The 23670-nt window shown below is 36.1% G+C and overlaps 3 protein-coding genes across 13 annotated transcripts; 2 read left to right on the top strand and 1 right to left on the bottom strand.

The window, feature by feature from the left end:
- Window positions 1–72: 72 nt before the first annotated feature.
- LOC140820673 (uncharacterized) lies at window positions 73–7812 on the top strand. Its single transcript, XM_073180992.1, is given in 11 exon segments — window positions 73–518; window positions 1249–1295; window positions 2156–2271; window positions 3007–3202; window positions 3365–3470; window positions 3570–3667; window positions 3751–3846; window positions 3939–4556; window positions 4849–5267; window positions 5851–6187; window positions 6189–7812. Coding segments are annotated over 11 exon segments (3615 nt in total). The 5' UTR covers window positions 73–220; the 3' UTR covers window positions 7473–7812.
- A 726-nt stretch (window positions 7813–8538) lies between these two features.
- Window positions 8539–16579, bottom strand: LOC140820725 (probable sodium/metabolite cotransporter BASS4, chloroplastic). The gene is made up of 14 exons (XM_073181046.1): window positions 16278–16579; window positions 16068–16164; window positions 15791–15898; window positions 15634–15701; window positions 15222–15300; window positions 14110–14168; window positions 13938–14006; window positions 13726–13839; window positions 12102–12123; window positions 11318–11385; window positions 9463–9548; window positions 9136–9262; window positions 8850–8951; window positions 8539–8768 (listed from the first exon to the last, which is right to left on the bottom strand). The coding sequence occupies exons 1-14, from the start codon at window positions 16470–16472 to the stop codon at window positions 8694–8696; spliced, it is 1269 nt and encodes a 422-aa protein (XP_073037147.1). The 5' UTR covers window positions 16473–16579; the 3' UTR covers window positions 8539–8693.
- Window positions 16580–17114: 535 nt separating this feature from the next.
- On the top strand, window positions 17115–23014 carry LOC140820631 (uncharacterized). Of its 11 annotated transcripts, none has more exons than XR_012115554.1 (15): window positions 17115–17384; window positions 18076–18187; window positions 18409–18521; window positions 18591–18713; window positions 18795–18967; window positions 19144–19219; window positions 19589–19675; window positions 20334–20414; window positions 20510–20542; window positions 21156–21209; window positions 21363–21384; window positions 21458–21500; window positions 22313–22391; window positions 22466–22536; window positions 22629–23014. XR_012115554.1 is itself a non-coding variant. In XM_073180986.1 (15 exons), the coding sequence occupies exons 3-15, from the start codon at window positions 18148–18150 to the stop codon at window positions 22728–22730; spliced, it is 1074 nt and encodes a 357-aa protein (XP_073037087.1). In that variant the 5' UTR covers window positions 17247–17384; window positions 17561–17990; window positions 18076–18147; the 3' UTR covers window positions 22731–23014. The 11 variants fall into 11 exon arrangements, 6 of the variants coding, with proteins under 6 accessions (XP_073037047.1, XP_073037037.1, XP_073037043.1 ...); XR_012115555.1 differs by having other exon boundaries at window positions 17116–17384; window positions 21458–21488; XM_073180986.1 differs by lacking the exon at window positions 21458–21500 and adding an exon at window positions 17561–17990 and having other exon boundaries at window positions 17247–17384; window positions 21343–21384.
- The last annotated feature ends 656 nt before the right edge of the window (window positions 23015–23670 follow it).

Here is a 23670-nt window from a genome sequence, read left to right as displayed (position 1 = left end):
GACTAATTGTGCGAAATATGAATTTATATTTTTAATTTAATTTAATGCAGTAAAGTTGGTTATTATGGAAGAATCCCACTTTCAAATTTAGGGAGATACCACGGCTGCTCTTTCCCCAAATTGAAAACCCTAATATTCGCCTTCAATTTCCCTCTCCCTTCTTCCTCTCCACACTTTTTTCCCTCTATATTTTCTGCACTGCGCAAGCTTGAATCATCAAATGGCAACATCAGGCGAAGCCGAAGCCGCTGCCGCTGCCGCTGCCGCCACTTCCGGTGCTGGGGGTAAGTTTCGTAAAATTCCTTTTCGTAGAGTGCACCGCCAAACTACGCCTTACGATCGCACCCCCGCCTCTGCGCGAGGAATTAATAGTTATGACAATGGTAGAAACAATAGCGGTAGCCTGTTCGCGAAGCTTGTGGTGGACCCTGCATACAAGCTTATAAACTACGGTGCCTCCCGCTTCTTCGCCTCAGTTTTTCACAAACGCCTTCCTCCGACTCCTCCACAGCCTACAGGTTCTACGTCAACTATGTGTTTGTTTAACCGATATTCATGTTTTCTTTTGTTGAGCTTGTTTCACAAGCACATGTTTGGTTTCGAGTTTTGATCGAGGGTTTTTGTTGTGTATTCATCAGCATTTAATTCAATTACTGTATGTCATTTGAGTATATTTAACTTATAAATGCCTGTATATTTTGTTAAAGAACATGCCATTGGAACACACACACACATACACATACACACACACATGTAACGTTGACATATGCATTTTTCATGGAGCTTGCCATTGATCGGTGTATACTGACATGTTTGTGCTAGGTCTCCTAAAGATTTATTCTTGTTGATTAATACAATTTTTTAGTTCCTCTTTTTACGTGTCATATTTGAACGAGGAATCCAGTCCCAATTTAAATTGCTATACTACTCTGTTTCAGAGGAAAAAAAGTTTGTATTCCTTTTCTGTGTTGTTTGTGGTGATTTATTGGTAATATGGCTATTTCCATGAGTTGTCTGTATTTACTTCAATTTCTGTAATGTGTTACATGATATACAACCATTGTTAATAAATCAAATTAATAAACTATGACATAAATTATAAGAATCATAGATATAAAAGTTGGCCTTCAAATCAAAAGTTTTTTTGTTTCAAAACTTTAAGAACACGTCTCCCATTACTATTGCCCATTTGTTCGACATGATGTAGGCTGCGCTTGACTGATTTACTTTATCTTGTGATGTAAACAGAGGTAAATGGTGACTTGATTGATGAGCCTCATGAGGTAGTTTCTAATGTAAGTTTATGTATTTTTCTTTTAAGCAATATTTTTTATGGCATCTTGTTTGCATATTTGTGATTTGCATATTTGATGTGTAATTTAAACAATTAAACCATCTCTTTTAATTCTAATATATATATATGTGTGTGTGTGTGTTGAATTTTTTTGTAAATACAGAGAATATGGATTTAAAGAACAGTGTGTCTCTCAGCTCCTCACCACAGATAGTTTTTTTTTGAAGGGCCACCACTGATAGTTTTTAATATACCTTTTTACAACTGCGAGACAAGTTCTGCCAGAGAGGATGACTATTAGGAAATTTTTATTATTTATTTATATCTCCAGAGGTTTCTGCCTATTGCTGTTCTGACTCGAGGGCAATTCTGGAAAAGGTGAAGGGATTCTATTTGAGGATCAATAATTTATTGTATAATAATAAAACAATTAATTAAACAGTTATACAAATATCATTTGTCCAAAGCATCTAAGTTTACATTTGGCAGAAATTAGCGTTGAAATGTTTGAAGCGTCTAGTGCTTGGTGGGTTCTGACTTCCAATGATCCAATTCTTCAACATATATTGTTCCGGACATCTAATTATACAAAGCTACATTTAAAGTTTGAACATATGCATTTGATTCCATGCTAAAATGCAGCATTATTTAGTGGGAGTGCAGTTCCTGTTGCGCTCTTGGGGTTCGGCACTATTTTTGAAATTTGTACAAAATACACATGGATAATTGAATTTCAGTTGTCACTAGCAACTAAATATTTCCCATGTACTTAATTTAGTCCAATCTATCCTACATATGATGATTCTTTTTTGGTGTTAAAATCTGACGTTGGCTATAATAAAATTTCTCCGATTATCGAAGGATCAAAGTGGTGCACAAAAGTCTAAAGGTGGTGCATTAACCCAGCCGTTAAATAGTTCAAGTGGCAGTGGGATCTCTGAACTTGAGCAAGTGCTGAAGCAGAAGACCTTCAGCAGGTAAAGTTTTAATTTATTCATCCATGATTAAGGAATATTTACTTGCTAGTTGTTCAAACTATTTGAAGCTTTCTGCATTCTAAGCTGTGAGAGTTGCTCATGGTGGAAAGTGTGCCGATTGTCACAAGATTGTATTAGCATTTAGTGCCTGTTACTTTTTTCTCGCACCACTTAATTTTGTAAACACTTACCTTTCTGCAGTTTTCTTTATCTTGTATTTTCCTTCATTTCTCCATGTTCAGTATTGTTAATCCCGAACTTCTTCTATTGTTTTCAGATGCCGTGTCTGCTTTACTGGCTAGCTTTGCTAGTTGTTTAATATTGTTGAAAACATTGCATTTTTTACCCATTTTTTGCTTGTGGGTTGGGTTTCTAGTTTCTCAATTTTCCTATTTTACTTGAATTTTGTCTTGAAATTCAACAATTGTTGTATTACAGTAATCCCCCGACTGGGAGACTGTTGGTGTATTAAAGTGAAATGGCAATCACTATGTTGGTGCCAATATATATGTCTGAGATGTAGCTTTTAAGGTTCAATTTTCATAGTGGAGGAATCAGTCCATAGAATCGTCTTTGTTTGTGAATTGAATAATTGAATTTATTTTATTCAGGTGGGATGACCGCAGAATTCATTTTTCTTCTGATATAGTATACAAAGTGCTCAAGTCATCCTTCCTATTTAGTTTGTTATTTTAAAGTTTTGCAAACTATCAGCATGTGACTTTGTTTTTGCAGGTCGGAGGTTGACCATTTGATAGAACTATTGCAATCAAGGGCTGTAGAATCTTCTTCCAGAGTTGAAAGTCAAAGAACTGAGAAGGTGGTATCAGATTCTGGAAGGCATCCAATTGCCAGTGGTCCATTGGAAAAAAACATAAATGAAGGAGACATATCTCAAGGAGTTGTGTCAGCTCCTATTATCAATTCTAGAGTAAGATTAAGATGAACACCTCACTATTCATATTCTTATTTGTGTTTTGTGCACGATCTCTTGTATTTATGTTGTTTATCGATGAAGTTTGTAGCTTCTATCAATTATCTTCACGTTTTCAAGGTAGCAAAGTCTGAATTTTATGATATAAAAACTCTCCAGGTCATTGAGGATAATCTGGCTTCTCCTGCTGAACTAGCAAAAGCTTACATGGGCAGTAGACCTTCCAAAGTATCTCCGTCAATGTTAGGGACACAAAGTTTAGCAGGTGGGAACTATACATGATTGCTTTGTAATGTTTTACTTTTTAACAAATCATCGAACATCTGGTTGATCATGTAATATTCTGCTTTTTTTGGTGTTTCAGAAAATGGGTTGGTAACGCCGAAGTCTCAGGGAAGACTGGCTATTTACAGCATGGCCCGCAACCCATATTCCAGAATTCATCCATATTCTATCCAAAAGGTTCATATATTTTACTTTTTTTTTCTGCAAAAGCAATATTTGTTTTCTGGTGTTCATTCTTCCCCATGTTATGGTCATTTCAGGGAATTCGATTTACTAATATTGGTAATGCTGGGCCATCAATGTCATCATATCATTCGCTAGTGGAGCAGAATGAAAAATTTGAGTCTCAACCCTTGGTATGAATGGACATGTAGTAATGTGAATTTGGGAGTTAATACTTTTTTAGTTTATTATTTTTATTTATGAAGTCATCGATATTGTACATCAGGTCTTAAAGCGGAAGAATTCAGTATTGAATGATGATCTTGGATCTGTTGGTCCCATTCGGAGAATCAAACAGAAACCTAACCTATTAGCTTCTAAAACTTCTGTTACCGCCAGTGGAGTGGAAAGTGGTTCTGGTTCTGTGCTTGTGTCTTCAAAACAGAAGCTACCATTAAATGTTAAACCAAAGAATAGTGTCTCAAAAACTGTTGGGGAGAATCAGGATGACAGCAACCCAAGTGCAAGTTATTATGCTCATGTCCCTTCCAGATCCAGTGAGGTGGCTGCTAGAATTTTGCAGCATCTTGAAAAGTTGACTCCAAAGGAAAAGTCACCAGAATCTAAGTTAGTTAAGTTGCGGGATAAACCCCCTCTTAGATTGACATCCAGCATGCTTGGCGGACAAGCTGTAAAGATCAAGGAGGATGTTGTTTCCCCGCAGTTGCTTCTGAATTTTCAAGATGGTCAAAAAATAGAGAATACGTCCACTGCAATGAAGAACGATATTGTGGAGTCCTTAAAAGCTCCTGCGCCTGATAGTGAAACTGTTCATTTTATTGTTAAAAATGGTGTAGCTCAACCTCCTCTTGAGGAGAGAGCTTTTAGGATGAGTGCACAAGAGGTAGGGTGTTTCTTTAACTTATGCATTAGTTAGTCTACTTTGTTTGGTCATTCAATTTAGTATCATTTGAATCGCATGATGTAGCAGCAATCAGAGATTTATTTCACAGTTTAAATCAAGTGTACAATTTCTCTCTGGTGCATGTTCTGTCGTTGTGCATATTCATCCTCCTTAGTTAAAATATGTCATGTTCCACCTTCCAACAGCTTAAATCGTAATTAAGTTTCATTTTATTTTACATTCATTAAATCAAAATTATGATCTTTATTTTATGGCTTTTTTAATGATTCAGGATGATGACATCAATTGTTATGAGATTGCATCTGGACAAATTTCTGAAGGAAAAATACCAAATGACATTCCTTTTGTTGACAATGGTGCCTCAGTTACCAAAGAACCCATGCTTCTGAAAGCAAATAATCAACCAAAAGCTATAATTCCTTCAGGGCATATTTCAAACAAAACAACTGAAAGTGGTACTCTTGGTGGGCACATGATTGGACTGGGAAATTGTGGCACCGTTTTCCCTCCTTTAAGTGCAGCTATCCAATCTGAAGTTAATCCTCATTCAATTGATTTGTTTGGCAAACTAAAGGGAACCAAGGATTTGCCTCCCTCGTCTCACTTTAGCTCCAGAACTGTTGATAAACCTCCCTTGCCTTCTGGATCAAGCAACGGAGTGACAGTGTTGAAATCAGAAAACTCCAGCGGGTTAGTCAGTGAAAGCAATTTATTATCTTTTCTCCCTGTGCCCATGACATGCAATTTTTAGAACTAGGAATTTGGATATGCCCTGCTCATATATTTCTATTTTTATCCGCTTTTTCCCGACTTTTGAAATTGCGATTATGGGGCTAAGAGTGGCTCAAATGATCTATAAGCATTCATCGACTTTTCCAACTTCAGTTTGAGACCTTTATCTTGTTGTGTCCATTTTTGGTCATTGAACTAGATGCCCTGTAGAAGAAGTAAGCCAACCTTGCTTGAAGCTTTAAATTAGTATTGCCTGGTCTTATTGACTGGTAACCATATTAAGGTATCATTCTATTGAATGATGATGCCATTCTCAACTTGGCAAACAAACTGCAATACCCCGTTTGGTAAAGTGGTTAGCTTTAAGGTTTATGGGGAGTGGGGACTGATGCCGCATTAAATACAACCTGGTTGGTAAGGTATGGTTCTTTTAATTAGAAATATTTGAGCTAAAACTAGGATAAAGTGGTCTTTATTTTCCAGTTTGACATTAGCACATGCCATGTTATCATTGTTTTAATTTTTGTACCTGCACGTGCAGCTTGGTTACCGTTCTTCCTTCTGCAACTAGCTCACAGTTGGTAATTCCGAAGTCAGATCAAAGTGATATTCTGCATCCACTGAAGGCTGGAGAAGCAAATGGAAATTCACATACCGTACCTTCCACTGCATTGAATGGACCACTTGTTTTAAGTTCCCCTGTGGTGTCAATAACTGCAATTTCTGCTTGTGATGCCAATCAAATATCCACAGCTAGCTCTAGTTTATTTAACCCTTCGACCAGCATTGCAAGCTTTGGCTCTAATGGGAATGGCAGTAGCACTTCAGCCGCTATCAGTGGAAACCTTTTTGGGTCAAATGTGGCACCTTCAGTTTTAGGTGGGACCTGTTGCAGCATTTGGTGCCTTTGTAGATCCAACCACTACAGTTTCAGCAGCATTAACTGCCAATGATACAGTTTCAGCAGCATTAACTGCCAATGATTCAGCATTAGTTGATTTGAAAACCAAAGCTGAGAAAGAACCAAATTTCGTCTTCTCAAGTGGAAAGCATTCCGCTGTTGCCTCATTTGCTGCGGGCAACTCTGGAAGTGGCACTTCAGGACTTGATACTTCAGCCTGTTACTCAAGTGTACGTGATCTTCAACATTCTCCTTTTGCCGGTGCCAATAAATTTTTGGTGTCTGGTGTTGAAAATGTCTCACAAAGCACATCAACACAATCTGTTTCATCTGTATTGGTACCATCCTCAAATATGAATAGCAGCATTTCTTTTGGCACATCCTCATTCAATTCTCAGTTTACTCAACACCAAACTTTTAGCTTTAATTCTTCAGCCTCTACACCAGATTCCATTGCTGTTGCTTCCAGTAGTGAGCCAGCAAAGAGTTTATTCAGATTTACTGGGAGTTCTGTTATGTCTTCAGTTTCTAATACTTATACCACTAGTTCTTTCAGCAGTGATGCTTCTGGGATATTTAAGTTTGGTGCCAGCTCTTCGGCTCCCTCTTCAGTCCCTAACACTGCTAGCTCTTTCAGCAGTGGTGCTTCTGATGTATTTAAGTTTGGTGCTAGCTCTTCGGCTCCCTCTTCAGCTAGTAACTTCTTAAGCTCCAATACCCCTTCTAATGTATTTGGTTCTACTACTTCTACTTCTCCCTTTAAGGGATTTTCTTATGGTGCAGCTTCAGCTACCTTTGCTTCTACAAGTTCTAATTCTTCAATTTTTAATTCAACCACCAGTTCATCCGGTCCCATTTTTTCATTTGGTGATGCTTCTCCATCCATGTCTTCAACGCCTCCAAATATTTCCCAATCGATGTTTGGGAACTTACCTTCTAGTTCTGCAGCTTCTCCAGGAAATGGTGACCAAATGAATACAGACGATAGCATGGCTGAGGATCCGGTGCAGTATTCTGCCCCTTCTATTCCTGTATTTGGTCAACCTGCTGTCTCTCCGTCACCATCTGGCTTCATGTTTGGATCAACAGCTGCATCATCAGTGAATCCCTTCTCATTTGGCGGAGAACAAAATCAAGTTACTCCACAGAACCCATCTCCATTTCAGGGATCTGATGGAAGTTTCTCATTAGGCAGTGGTGGTGGTGACAAGTCAACTCGAAAGTTTATAAAAGCAAATAGAAATAAGAACAGGAAGAAGTGAACACGTCAATGGTATAGTTGTATTTTTCAGAAAGGTTGGTATGTACCACTAACTGATGAATATCCATACGAAGATATTAGCTGCAGGAGCTCCATTTGATCTTCTATCTTAATCATGTACTTGAAACAAAAGTTCCATTCTTGTTGCAGTTTATATTTTTCACAAGTAGTGAAGTTTTGAAAGGCAAAAAGTGTAGATCAAGAGTACTTACATTAGTCAGAGGGTACGCTTCAAGTGTGAAGCCCATGGCGCTGTGTGATTGACCTTGCTTTTATGTATTCATTGCTGCGTGTAACATAAAAGGAAAAGTGGTGTTGATAAATAGCTCTTCTTGATTTTATAGTAGCATTCTTTATTTTTTGCATCTTTCGTGTTATTCGTAGAGGTTTAACCGACGCCTTGTTGCTATGTTTAATGCTTATGAGAAGTAAGTTAGGAGGTTTCGAAACCGTTTGGGATGGATGTCGGGTCTGGTTTCAGGATCGAATAGTTTGGGTTGGATTGCAAATTTTGCTACCTTCTGATATGAGATGGTAATTGCTTTCGTTAAAAAAATAAGCAACTCTCCAGTTGCTATTTCACCACTTGCCAAGCACGGAATTGAAATTACCGGCGAGTTGCTATAATGCCGGGCAGCCGCGGTAAGAAGATAAATTGTTATAGCAACAGTTTGGTATTTATAAAGAGTAGTTTTTATTTATTGATCTCCTATTTTGTAGAATTTTATTTTTTTTAAATTCAAACTTTATCTTCTTAATAGGCCAATCTGCAATTTTGTTTTGTTTTGTTTTTTTTGAAGGAGCAAGTCTGCAAAATTTAACTTTTTATAAAATTAATTAATTTGATAGGTTATGTGCCTAATGGGGAGACCTCTGGAGAATTTCAAGACTTGATCCTCTCATTGGTAAGAACCTGAAATATCAAGCTATCCAAATGGAGAATAATGAAGCTACGTTATATAGCAAATATTCTTTAATTCACCAGGAGATAATATCACAAGGCAAGTACAATAAGCCCTGAAGCTAGGGGGGAAAAAATAAAACCAGAAATTAAAAATAACATTAAATAAAACAAACAAGCCCATAATTTTTAGACTGGCTTTGATATACCCACCAATTGTCCAGACATCAATGAATGCCATGTTTGTTTCTAAAATCTTTACAAATTCGATTTGTATCTAAAATCATTACAAATTCGATTTGTATCAAACGTTCGAGAGGTCTATGCAACCTTGATATTGCCAAGTGCGTCCTCTTTTTCTTTCCAGAGACCCACTAAAAATGAATCAATGATGATCTACAAAACAACAATCGATTTATGCTCATGAAGCATCCATGAGTGGGAGAAACACGTTCCACGCGTAAGTAAATGGCTTACCTGGTTTAAATGAGCTGCAACACATGGAAGAATCAGCAAGCCAGATTCACCAAGAGAACCACCTAGCTGCTCAACAACTGCTACCAACACAGGCAATGTTTTCTACAATACACAGCACATAACAACGCATAGCATTCTAGTTAACATAAGCACACTAAAATCAATTATAAATTGACAATTTGTTAATTAAACTTGAATATGTCTGCTTTTATCCGTAGATTGTTAAACTGCCAAGGACGATATATATCTTTCTAATCAAAATTTTAATTACAACGCAGTACGTTACCTGACTCGTGACTAGGAGAAGAGCACTGGCATTTTCTTTCTTCGCAAAAGTTGATTTACCATTAGAAATTAGTGAAAACACTTGTACCGCCAAAGCGTTGAAAATAAATAGAATTCCATGCAGAAACCTGCATGCATTGGTAAATTCTATTAGCTGATGCAGCTAGCTCAAGGTTTAGTGAGGCCAGTAAAATGAATTCTAAGGTCACAAAATGTGAATTGCTCTGGCACAATACTTGTGAGAGGTCTGAATTGAAGAAAAATTATACCAAATGACCAGTATGTTAATATGATTTGAGGAAAAATAAAAACAGAAGAAGAAACATACACTCCCAGCACAACAGCAACAAGAAAATTTTCTGGCTTCACCATTAAAAGCAATGATCTTGACTTGCTGACTTGCATCCAAGGAACCTACACAAAAACAAAGATCAAACATGGAAAAATATATATATCAGAATTTGAAAGTATAAGTTCAGAAAAGTATTCCAATGAATAGCTGAGTAAAATCTACAGCCAATCAACCAAGTAAAAAAAAATGACTGAAGTCAAAATTGCAAATATAAAAACAAAAACAATTCAAACCTTTAAAAATACAGAAAATGATCCAACGGGGAATAAAAGGACATAGACAAAAACAAAAGGTTATCAGAACAAACTGGATAAATTATACAACAAACAAGTACAGTTACAACAAGACAACAACAGGGGACACTTTCATGTTTATCAGTCAATGACAATCACCACCTCCAACTCCACAATTTTATCGGAGGTTGACAATTAAACCTGAAGATGGTTTCCCTACCTACCCTCTTTCCCACTTCCTCCGTCTTTCCTTCAAAAAATCTAAAAAGAGATGTGTGTACCTTCACCAACAACTCCATCAGCCACTTCGATCCAACCAAGCATACCATTAAAGAAAATCCACCACGTAAGATGAAACCGTTATAATTACAGTTGGTTATCATAAATACAAGCTCAACATCTATTGACATAATATATTTCAAGTGTGGAATATATATTTCTCATTCAACTGGACTTAATCAAGACCATCCTAGTGTTAAAATGAAATTAATGGTTTCTTATAGTTTTACGCATCTGCCTATAATATTGCTAGTGTCTTCACCATTTACATGTCAATAAAAGTTGATGGAAGTATCTTGAATATATAAATACTGTGTACTTCCCGAAGTTTCTCCTACATGATTTCGCATCTTCAAAATTTCCAAGGAGAAAAAGAAACAAGGTTTTACCCAATCCCCATTATAGCGCCCCTCCAACTTTGAGTTGCTGAAGTAGCCTTTTCAACAAAATTAATATTTCCATAATAAAAACTATTGTGAGTATTTAGATAAAATGTAAGCTATTGATCCTCCTTAGGAACTTGACTAGCATGAATTGATTAGCTTGGAACATAATATCTTTTCCGCAATTCTTTAAGCCAGGAAAAAATATATTTCGAGTGAATATTAACGTTCTTGCCTCTTGGGGGACTTGATTTCTAATATGAAGCAATAACACAAGGTTGTTGCTCGAGGAGTACGAATGGATGATTCCATATATTACAAAGTTATTAACTCCACGTAAATTAACATTCAAATTCTTTATTTATTGCTAGTCTTATTTGAAGCATAAAATATTCTAAGCTTAAGCTTGTGGGGTGTTGGAAAATATATTATCTTAATTCAGTTATAAGAGAGTTATTAATTAGTATTCTTCTCCATTAAGATTCTGATTTAATGACAGAGAAGACTGCCTGAAGGCATGTAATCAGGATTATAAACTCCAAGTTAATGCCAATATGCCATGCATCCGAACAGTGTACTAATTTTTAGGTCAGCCAGAGAAAGGTGGGAAAAGGAGTGACAATCGTGCTCCTCCTTCTCAGAACATTTTCAGATGTGGGCCCCTTGACAGGACCAACACCTCAACTTCCCCAACTCCAAGTCCCTTTATCACAAAGCAGCACCATAAAATAACTTAATTGAGCCTTATGAAGCATCATTCCCACATCTCATAAAGGTGGTTACAAATCTTGAACGACCCCACATTCTAAAACGATAATAAGAAATAATGGGGCCAGTCCTATATATGTTAGCAAGAAGATAATTTGATAATTCTTTTACTAAAAAATGATCACACAAAAAACAATAGATACTGATTGAGCAGACGTTGAATCTTACCAAGCCCAGGAGGATTGCACTAATACTTGCCAAAATCTGGCGATTTCTGTCAGCAAAATCTGCCAATCCTGCAACAAATTTGTAATCCCATAACAAGTACATCAGAAATGTAACAACCGTCAAAAGCAACAGACTAACTTGCATCCTCTTGAATGCATTGAAAGTCATAAAAGCAAGTTATCAAGTATCAATAAGTTCGAAGAAATGATTACGAAAGACTCGATGAACATTTAGTTTACAGTTCAGGTTTTCAGGAGTACTGACAGGCCAGAGAGCAACATTTTTCAGATTGCATTGCATAAAAGGCTACATTCAAATATTTTTCTATTTGATTGGTCAACTGCACAGAAATCAAAGCCGTTCTTCAGAAAAAGAACACAGGAGGAAATACCAACCAATTCATCAAATCCAATTTGATTAGTTCATGGAAGCTGTACACATCTGAGAGTTTATAATAAGGCAATGTTTATGAACAGCTTAGCAGATATGCTAGTTCGAAATCAATTCATTGTAATCGATTACAGTCAATAATAATTTTACAGCTGTTAATATAGGGTATTTAGCATTATTGTTAAGAAATGTCTTGCTTGCGATCAAGCTGAAAATTTCTGCACTCACCCTATAACTTAAAACATCAAATTGAGCAAACCTTACATAAATAGACCAGAGTAATGGCACAAATATGTGTTTTAAAGGAACCAACATAGATAAAATATAGTAAGAAAATAAAGAGAATGGGTCCTTCGATCATAAGATAAACTGAAGACAGGTAGTGGTATCTTACCTTTGGAGAATTCTCGAGCAATCTGTTGATTAAGAGAGAGATGGATAAGCGGATTCCAAAACAAATTTTTAAAAATGCATCATTTTCATACGATAGTCCTTACGTGCAAAAACACATTTTATGTGGTGTGATCAAGCTGACTGAAAATGCAAAAAAAAAGGCAATTGTGTACGTGTCCTTTACTCAGAATGTCAACTTCAGATGTGGTTGACAGAAACCTCAACTCAATTGGTTCATGGTTTTTAACATACAAGAAATAAAAAGAAAAGAAATAAGAAGGAAGAATGTTAAGGAACCATGGGAAAATATCTACTAACACTCTTGTTCACTAGCCACTTTTAACTAGTCCTTGAACACTCTCCACTCTCTAGAAGCAGGGAAAAAATCTCTAGAAGCAGCACATAATTTCTTCCATTTCCTCTTCCTCTCACTGTACTTTGTATTTGGCAATTACCAAATTGCTAATGGTGTACCAGTTTACACTGCCCTACAGTTGCGACTCTCGGTCATAGTAAAATTTGATTAATTCAGCTCCAATCATCACCAAGACACGGTCTAGTCTCTCTCCCTGACATAAACTATCCCTCTTGATTCCTTGAAGAATGGAAGAGATAAGCATGACTTTGAAGAAGAAAAGATCAGAACTCAAGCCATAAATTTGAAAATTTTCATGATTCATCTCAGCTGGCTTTTTTAGCAAGGTTTTTCGGGGAGAAAAATTAATACCCTTAATCGAGGTTTATATTTGATTTTAAATTAGTATTTGCATGATGGTGTTTATGAGTATTAATTTTGGCAACTACATCACTCTATCAAAACTGTCCATACTTCGACCAAATTAGATTCAGAAGAATTTGTGAGAGTATGAAACGAAAACTACCTTTATTGATGTTAGTAATAGATATATACCTTACATATACCGTGGCCACAAGTTTTGGTCTTGGAGAAAAAAAAGGAAGTCTACTGGAAGTTTTAATGGACTAAAAGGACAAACAGTACATAAGCCTCCCCAGCTCTGTCGGGAATAACATTGGGGATCAAGCCCCGTATGCCTTTGTTTTTTATAATTTCAGAATATAGACTCAGTAATTATATTTATTGATAACTTGTCAGTTGGTCTGAGCTTTAATATCTTCCTTTGTTTGTGCGAACATATGCATGATAACCTCATCTCAAACAAATGACATCAACGTGTTTACATTAATAAATTAATGAGTTTTAATTACTCTCATGTGCAGAAACATTTCTTGCCCAAATAAGAGCATATGGTCAGAAAGTGTCAAATAAATTGTTCTGCAACGTCTTTGAGAATATGTGGACTATGATTAGCAAACTTCATATGAATATAATTATTTTATGCATACTCTTCTTTCCTACAAGAACATTGAGGTGAGACCTGATCGATGAATCTTTAAACATTAAAGATGCGTATTTGAGTTATACGACCAGTAGAGATAATGCATGCCCATTGTGTCCTACATTCGTGGTTTTCGCCAACTGTTAAATAAAATGATCTCCTGTCTATTAAATAGGAGAACAATAACAATGTAAAATATTGATATAATTTCAACAAATAAGAGACATTAACAAATTCCTAGCATGCGTAAAGAAAGTAGAGTTTTACCTTTCCCAATACGAGAGGAAGGAAAATTGTAAGAACCAGGCTTCTCAACAACTGCCCTGAGGGAACTGATACTCCTATTCCAGAAGCTATGAATTTCGAGATGGAAAAAGGAATCTGACACACAACACTGAAAATCATTTCTCATAGAATATAAGTAATTATGACTTTATGGGTGAAAAACAACTAATTTTAATTATTTAGAGATGACTTACAATGAAGATTCCTAATAAATTGGATATCAGAGTCATCGCAAGGGCAAGGGCAGAGTTCCCTCCAGCTAGCTGTGTTTCACCAAATCAAACCAGCAGTTAAACCAACAGCAAATTTCCTTCAGGTCTGAGAAACTTTTGAGAATTGTTTTGGAAATTCATGGCATCATTTTACCCGAGTCAGTGCCACTCCACTAGATAATGTTGTGGGCATACAGGTAAACATGGCAATTCCTGAAGAAGCAATAACCCCCCGTAGGTCATAAAAAAGGTGGAAAGGGATGACAATCCCTAGCAACTCAACTTCTCTTCTTAATAATATTGACAAAAAAACATCATTTAACTCAAAAAGGAAAATCAAGGTCAACATTATTTTTTTCATTTCCATTTATTTTTTTCTTTATGTTTATCTTCTGATCTTTTTAGCCGATATCACTGGAGATGATTTTGTATTTCCCATCCATTCATGCTCTTCACACAGCTAAAATCCAACTTAAAACACAAAAGAAGTGATGTCTGGAAAATTCACAACCATTTAAAAAAAATACAGAATCCATCATTAATGAAAAAGGTGTAACGTGATCTACATCAAAACGTATAAAACACAAAAAAAAAACATAAAACAGTTGGAAAGAGGTTGCAACTAAAGCTCGACTGTCATAACAGATCCAATCTCAAAATATGTACAAATGCTATTTGACAAAGAGGAATCAGGGTTAGACAGATTCCGCTTGCATTAAGAAAACGTGATGATGCAATAATTATAAGTTCGTCACATAGAAAGCTTCTAATTAAGGATATCTCCAAAGCACAGGAAAAAGGGTAATATGCAACCATTTGAGTTTACCGCATAATGGACAAAAATGTTCATCAAGTGAGAAGATGGATCACTAGATGTTTATTAGATCTGATTTCTTTTCTTCTATTTTTAACAACAAAGAAATAGAGCTTCGAATACAATAAACTATGAAGTAACGTAAATTTAAAATAGGAAGAAAAATTAATTGAATAAATTCATTTGTATCTGGAAGCTAACAAGAGTAACTCATAACCTGAGCTTTGGTTCACACTTTAAAAGACTGACAATTTTATGGATCATGTAGAGCAGAAAAATAGTTTGTTATAAATTACTCTCATCCATCTTCTATGACATGGCATGTAACCTCCCCAAACTTCTTGAACTTCCAAGAAGAGAAACCTTTCAAGCAAGGTCTAATCATCCTTAGGAATTTCTCACTTTGATCCAAAAGACACTTCGCAACATCAAAGCAAGTCTATTTTTCAAACCTGTGACAAATTCCTGAGGTTGGACCTTGAGCTGCAGGATGATCTTTGAAAATAGTGGACTGAGATATAAAATGGAAACCTGTAAAGGGTGCAAAGTTAGTCTCTCATCGAGTTTCTGCTAGATAGCCACATGAAACATTTTATATCATAATGAAATTCACATAAGAAGTAGCATTTCCGAAAGTGCAGGTCTAGAAGAACACAGACTTTGAGGCCATAAAAAGTTCAAGGATTTTCGACTGCATAACACTATTTATAGATGCACGAGAAAGGGATTTTGAAAATTATAATGTCATCGCCAACTTTCCTGGAAAATTAATAAAGAGGTGGTTTCTAGTACACATGGTTGTGGCCGAAACAAGAAAACTTTGAAAAGGAAAAGAAATATGTGAACAAGAATTTAAGGTCATACCAGCCCAAAGATTCCAACTTGCCATGCTTCAACAGCATCTCTGATTTCAACATTGTCCAGTGTTAATCCTATATAACAGAAACAATAAAAACACCTAAGCCAACCAAATTATGGCAATAAATTATAAAATAGCATTCATATCATGGCATAGCCTTACCTGAAATAAGAAATATTCCAGAAGTGCTAACTTTTGATAAATAGTACCTATCAGCAAGACAACCAAGGGTCGGATTTGCAAACCCTAACACTACTCCAGAGACAAGTGCTGCATGCAACATTAGTGACATATCAGATTTTCATGCAAAAATAAAATAAATACAAAAAGTGAATTTTGCGGCAAGATTACAACTTCTTTTACGGATGAAACTCGTTAAATTTAATGCAAGAGCACAGCGAGGAGGAAGGCAGTTGCTGATTCACCACTTCCAGCATACCTAACGGTAGAAAATTATCGGTCACGAACTTCGCCAGCGATTTTCCCCGAGTCGAACTCGATACTCGCGGCATTCGGTATTCTCCATCGCCGTCTCCCTGAAATTTCACACCGACAATTCATTCCACAGAGATAATTTACCACGGTTCAAGTTTGTATGCCACACTGAATCTAATTCGACGAAATTGCAACAGCTGAAGAGCCGAAAAACCTGACGGCATTTTACTGCAGCTCCAATACTCGGTGTTCTCGTGAATGAACGGCGCTTCCAAGTAAGAGGTGTGGTACTCGACTCGCGGCGGGGAATTTCGGAATGCGAAACCGGAGGAATAAGACTCCGGTGCCGGCAAGTCGAAGTTCCGGCGACTGGAGGACGGATGGTTAGGCTTTGGAGCGCCACCGGCATCGTAGATGCGAAGAACAGGTGGCGCGCTGGAGGAGCCTGAAATTTGGAATGCGCGTGCTTCAAGGTGTTGTACGCTATCCAAATAAACGTACAAGCTGTTGATTAATCTAAAAGATCTCTAATATGTGACAATAAATTTCGATCAAAAAATAATGTACAAAAATTTGTGTGAGACAGTCTCGCGGATCGTATTTTGTGAGATGAATATTTTATTTAGGTCATTCATGGAAAAATATTAATTTTTATTGTGAATATCGATAGAGTTGACTCATCTCATACATAAAAATTCGTAAGATCATCTCACAAAAGACCTACTCAAAATAATATTCCATCGTATGCAAAGTAGCGTATAGTGAGCTCTTACACAGACGAGAGATTCAATCTTATGTCGATGTGTCATACAGTTTTATCTATGTAATCTCAACTTTGAGTTATCACATTTTATTGAAAATTGACATCATATGTAATAATCCAATAATTAAAATTTTAAAAATCTAGGTACGAGTTTGAAATATTTAAGTTGTAACATACAAAAATTGGCGATTTATTTCAAAAACACTTTATATAAATGCAATTTTTTGTCAATATAATTCATATATTATATTAAACAAGAAGTGTGAAAAAATATTAGTTAATGTATACTTTAACGACTGACAAAGAGGATATGAATAAAATACTTACATTTTATGGTAAAGAAGAAAGCTTTTTCTCTGGAGAATATCAATGGTGGGATTCTGGTGGATGAGAATGAGAGAGCTTCGGCCATTGATTCACCTTCTGTTGCCGCTATGTGTTCATTGGGTTGCAGAAGAGATGACTGTGTCTGTGCTTGTTGATGTTACCACTGACGCCCTTTGCCCGGACCGGAAAACTTGTCCGCAGGCCATTTATATCAATGGATTCCAGCAAACTGTGAGTAGTATTTACTTCTTTCCAATTTTCTTCTTTTATTTCGCGCAGACAATGAGTCAGAATTTGATTGGTTGGGTAGTGATTGTCGAGATAATTTTATGAAGAATGACAAATTTTGGTTTGATCATTAGTTGGAATAATTTCTTGATTGGGTTTGAGTTGCTTTTTTTCCCCAGATCAACTGTTGATAATCGAGAGGGGTTGATGTGTTTAGACAGTTTTGGTGGTGCTAGAGAGAGCTGTAAATGAGTATGAGTTAGAGTGAGTTTTGACAAAAAGTTTAGGCTCAAGCTTATATAATGCATAATATAATTTTTTGAGCTACAGTTGAGTGGCCCGCCAGAACGCTTGACTCAGGTTGGCTCCTCATACGCTCATACCCCTCGCTCATTGGCCATTGGCGCCTTTATATTTAATGCATCTGCTTGGTTGGAACTTGGAATGGCGAATCGGATTCATGTCTATATAAAAAATGAAATAATATGATTTTTCTATTTTTGCTGGAGTATAAGTTTCTGTTGAGGGCTGGTAAACGATATTAAGAATCAAACATTCCAGTGACAAACAAATCAAAACCCAGCTACATATTCCTTCTCAACCAGCCAAGTACAACACATTGCTTTTGAGTTCAATTAATTAAGAACTCTACCAATGTTCACCGCCACTGATTTTACTCTTAAATCTTTTGTAGGTTGTTGGAATATTCAAGACTATAGTTCTTCCACTCCTAGGTCAGCTGGCGGATGAGTATGGCCGTAAACCAATGCTTCTTCTCACTTTATCTACAACTGTTGCTCCTTTCAGTAAGTTTATCCACACATCTTAAATTTCATTACGTGCTAATTTCTACATGTGTAAATATGAAAAACCAAAGCTATATATATATATATAGGTAAAGTATATAGGTCCCAATGACTTGTGGTTTCATGATTATACTATATCAAGCACCATAACATCGCCACATCACTCTATTAACATATATTCTCGTTGTAGTGCTTTTGTTTAATTATATTGCATTTTGCAGCTTTACTTGCCATCAACCAATCAAAAGAATCTGTATATACTTATTATGCTATCCGGACAGTTTCTTATATCATAAGCCAGGGAAGTATTTTTTGCATTGCTGTTGCATATGCGGTAAGTTCTTTTCAGTGGACATGACTTGGACCCACTAGAATGAAAGTTTATGTTTTTTTCTACCTTCAGGCAGATGTTGTGAATGAAGGACAAAGGGCTGCAGCTTTTAGTTGGATCACTGGTCTATTTTCTTTTTCACATGTCATTGGTAACATCCTTGCAAGGTTTTTACCTGAAGATTACATTTTCGAGGCATGCTCGTGTTGGAACCTTAATTTTTTTTCTCCTTGTGCTATTGTGTTCTTATTAATGTGATCAAACTTCTAATTCCAGGTATCCATAGCTCTATTGATCTTTGTTCCTATTTACATGATACTGTTTCTGACAGAAACAGTGCGACCAATAAAAAAACCAGACCAACATACCCCTCGCTTAAATAAGATTCTTAGAGTTTTCAAGGAACGGTATCATTCAATGAGGAATGCTGCAAATGTAGTTATCAGCAGGTGAACTTTATAATGTTTCAAGTTCTATTGTAAGTACTCGATTTTTATTGGGCTCTAGCATGTGGAGCTGTTTACTTTTTGTTTTAAAGCGGTACAGAGTTTAACATCATGAGAAATTAAAATAAAAGATTTGTTATCCTTATATACTTGCTATAATGCTTTAATTTTTTCTTCAGCTCAACTCTTAAGCACATTTCGCTTGTTTCCTTCTTCTATGAATTGGGAATGTCCGGCATCAGCAGTGTCTTATTGGTATGCCTCTAACTCTTTGAGAAGAGGTTGATAGTGATACAGTATGATTAAGTTATTTACGGGAAATTCTTATTTTAGCGGATTTGTGTACATTTTTATTGCAATTTTGTTCTTGTCAGGTAATGTTTCAAAAAGTATGAAATATTTTTTTTGCAAATTAATTAACTGCATATGCTATTTCAGACCTCTGTTACATGCACTGAGTTCATCAGGGGGTGTACTTTTCACCTGACACACTTTCTTAGTTCTGAAAATCTTTTTCTCTGTATCTTCCAAAATTGTTCATCGGACTCGGCAACTGTTGCATGAGAAAAACGGTTATTAATTTCATAGAATGACAGTAAATTCCTTCAACCTTGCGGCTTGCAGTATTATTTGAAGTCAGCTTTTGGTTTCGACAAAAATCGGCTCTCAGAAATCTTGATGTTGGTGGGAGTTGGCTCAATTTTTTCTCAGGTGCCATTCATTTTGTTCTATTATTCCAAAATCATGGAGTCTGATATTTGCTGGATCAAAACAATTTTACCTTTGTCACCCTGGACTATCCACCGCAGGCATGTAAGTAAGCATGCTACACGGTGGAGCAAATAAGACACTAAGATCAGCAAGCTAAAACCATATTCTAAATTGAATGAGGCTAAAATCCTATCTGTAAAATCAGCAAGCTAAAAACCTCATTTTATTTTATAAATATATATAATGAACAATTTTGAATGAGATTTTAGACTATGAGAACTCTAGTTTTTGAGCAATTTCATGTATAAGCTGATGGAAATCACGAGTACAACAAAAAATTGCTGACAGTGGTTTCAGCTATCAATTCAAAATATTAGGAGATTTTAGGTCATCAATTTTTCATAGGCGATTTTTGCCTGTTTGAGATAATATAAGGTGCGGTGCGTGTATGCACTTTACCCAGTAGTGGTGTGCATGAAAAAGTTAAAAATGCTCAAGTCATTTCCTATGTGCAAGTTGCATCACTGGCCCAAATCGAAATTAAAATGCTTAATATCACCCCCGACTAAAATCTTCGGTCTATCCCAGCTACCATGTCACTATATTAAATTTTATTTTTTCTCATCTTACTGGTTTCCCTTACATTGCATGTCGCAAGATGTTGGTTCTTCCTCTGGTCAATCCGTTGGTTGGAGAGAAAATGATACTCAGTGTAGGCGTGCTGGCATCAGTGGCATACGTAAGTTGCTTTGATGAATACAATTCATCACACTGTTGCTTGAAAAATATTCAGTAATGGTCATTAGTTTTTCACAAAATGAGTTGTTTGTGCAGGGACTGCTTTATGGCTTGGCATGGGCATCTTGGGTATGCATACCATCAAAATATTGGAAATCATGCTCATTTTTTCCCTTTTTTTCATGGGAATGTCACTTGAAAGTGTCACTAAAATTGACTCCTGTGCACCACACAAAAAATCTTAGCATATCCATCATACTTGTATACTAGGGCATGTAAATTGCAAATGCGATCAGGTGATACTCAAGTTTGCGTGCAACATTCTCCAATATCTTCAATTTTTCTTTGTTGCACGGAAATGTCCACTTCATACTTCAAAGGTACTCAAAAATAGATATCTAAATATGGAAACCATATCATAAATTTGAGCAGGTTCTCGCTGAATCTGACCATATGTTTATGTACTTTACTTTGGAGGTGTTGCCTCATTTATACTTCTTAAGGGGGTGGAACTATAGGATATTATCCGTACCAGGGGGAAGGTCGGACAAAAATGTGTTACCAAAAATTACTCACGAAATTTGAGCATCTTTCGTTGGGTGTGTTGCTGATAGCATGTATATCAGTAGAACTAATTCACGGGGTTTAAGAAATTTGAGATTCATCTATCATCTCATAAATATGTGCGCGTTGTTATTTTATGTTTATTTTTATTTTTTGACCCGTCTCTTGCTGACTGTAGGTGCCATATTTGAGTGCCGCCTTTGGAGTTATTTACGTCCTTGTGAAACCTTCTGTGAGCACTTACCCATTGCATAAACTTTATTCCACCATTATTTGTGCAAATTTATGCTAAGAATTTCGTTGTATCTTTTTGTCCTCCTACTCGGTTTATTGCCAATTTTAATCATTATTTGTGTATTTTACAGACTTATGCTTTGATATCCAGGGCATCAAACTCGGTAGATCAGGTTAGTCTACACTCTACCGCAAATACTTTATGTTAAGAACAAAGAAAGCAACTCGTATTTTTTTACCGTGTAGTTCTTACGGGAATCAACAGCATGAAACTGAGGTCATATGAGATGTACAGACAAAGATATTATTCGTTCCCCTGAAAAATATTGGAACTCAAACATTGGAACGTGATTGCTTAATTTTCCCTAATCTTTCAAATTCCTTTGCTAGATGATTTTGTGTTTCAGCATTAGCCATGCCTGATATCTATCTAGTGAATCAGGCATGGTTAATGCTGAAACACAAAAGTGATGCTCACACTGGTCTCAATTCATGTACGAAAATCATAGCTTGCATGAAACAGAAATCCTGTGTTGTTGCGAGTGTCGGGGCTTCTTTGAAATTCCTATGAGAGTCACGAGTTTCATTTCATGTACAAAAGGCATACCTTGCATGACCAAAAATCCCATGTTCTTGCAAGTGGGGGGGGCTTCTGTTGATATTCTTATGTCATCAGATATCTTAAATCATTTGTGAGGATTCATGGAAGTATTTTGCAATATTATTTTTCGAATCCGTGTTAGATTCTGAAAATAGAGAACAAAGGAAACATAATGATTGGTCGGGTAATCGGGTTTGACCTTTTTTGTCATGCTCCTCGTAGGGTTCTCATTAGTCACATTTTATGCAGTGAACTACATTAATAATTCATGCATATCTACTGTTGTCCTACTTTGTGCAGTGAACTACGCTAATATTTCCTTCATATCCACGGTTGTCCTAAGAAAATTGCTAACTTGGTGGAAGAGAGAGAGAGATAATCTTGTGAACAATTATAAACTCCTACCACGAACAACAAAGTATCGCATGTTTCGTCCTCTGTCGTTAAACTTCTTTGAACCAAAACCGCTAATTTTCTTCTACTTCGCCATCTTGAATCAGGGAAAAGCGCAAGGATTCATAGCTGGTGTGCAATCCATCGCAAGCTTGATTTCACCAGTTGTAATGAGCCCCCTGACCAGTAAGTCAGCAGCTCCATTTCCTACAAGAACCCATTATTAGCAACTTTTTAACCCTTGTTTTGTCTTGCTGCAGCATGGTTTCTATCAAAAGATGCACCTTTCAACTGCAAAGGTTTCAGTATAATGTCTGCATCGTCAAGCATGGTAACTAAACTCTTATTAACTTTTAAAAAACAGCCTTTGTGGTTACTACTCGGGGAAGTCTTGAAACAAATCCTACGTAATATTTCATTCAGGTTATTTCGTTGTACTTCGCTTGGACATTGAAACTAGATACCCCATCAGGCAATAATTTAGAAGATGGAGTAGAAAACATTGAAGCACCTCTGTTATCTTAAACGCTGAATCGCGTTAGCAAGCCAAGCACACGGACCTTTCTATTATATGTAGAACTCTGGGTAACGGTTTGCTTCATGACTAGTCTTGCCCTCCTCCCCACAAGATTTGTATATATACATGAACTAATCATTGTACCACTAATTATGTAGTATTATAGGGGAGCACTTGCACTGAAAAGTTTACTGTATTACTGAAAAGTTTGTGTGATTATGCTTGAGATATAAATCACACATCTTTAGGATCTAGATAAAATTGAGATATTTTAGGGTGTTGGTTAGTTTATGATAATAGAGAGTTTTTCTTCAATATCTGGTATTAAATAAAATAGAGATATACATTGACACCAAAACTTGTGTGAGACGGTCTCACAAGAGATCTACTCATGAAAATAAATCATCTTCATCAATATCATAACAACACTTATTAGCAAGGGAATATGTTTTATATTGGGCTAAATTACGTTACTATATTATAAATTTAGGGAATAAAAAAGGTTTTTTTGTTTATACTTGGCTTAGGAAAATAAATTTTTATTGGGAAAAAATTATCAAGAGGTTTAATATTAAAAAAATTATAAATAAACTTATAAGAAGCTCGTGAATAAAAAAAAATTATATTTGTCCCAAAAATATTTTTTTGTGATAGATAAGATAAAAAAACTCACGAATAATAAATTTATATTGAGATAATTTATGTTATTTTATAATAGATTTTTTTCAAAAGCCCTAAAATAAATGAGCCTGAGTTCAAAAAAAGAAAAATCATTTATTGTAATCTATTTTTTCAAGGAGAATTTGATGGATTTCGATGATAAAGATTTCTACGGAGTGGTGCCGATCAAGTAAATGTCGTGCATATCTAGAAATGGAGGAGGAATAGGCAGATCACGGTGGCGATGAGGAGTCCCACGGTGTATACCCGATCATCATCCGCCACCAG

This window comes from Primulina eburnea, chromosome 2 (assembly GCF_022965805.1).
Source record: "Primulina eburnea isolate SZY01 chromosome 2, ASM2296580v1, whole genome shotgun sequence".
NCBI classification, from domain to species: domain Eukaryota; kingdom Viridiplantae; phylum Streptophyta; class Magnoliopsida; order Lamiales; family Gesneriaceae; genus Primulina; species Primulina eburnea.
This window is presented reverse-complemented; position numbering and strand designations above follow the sequence as displayed.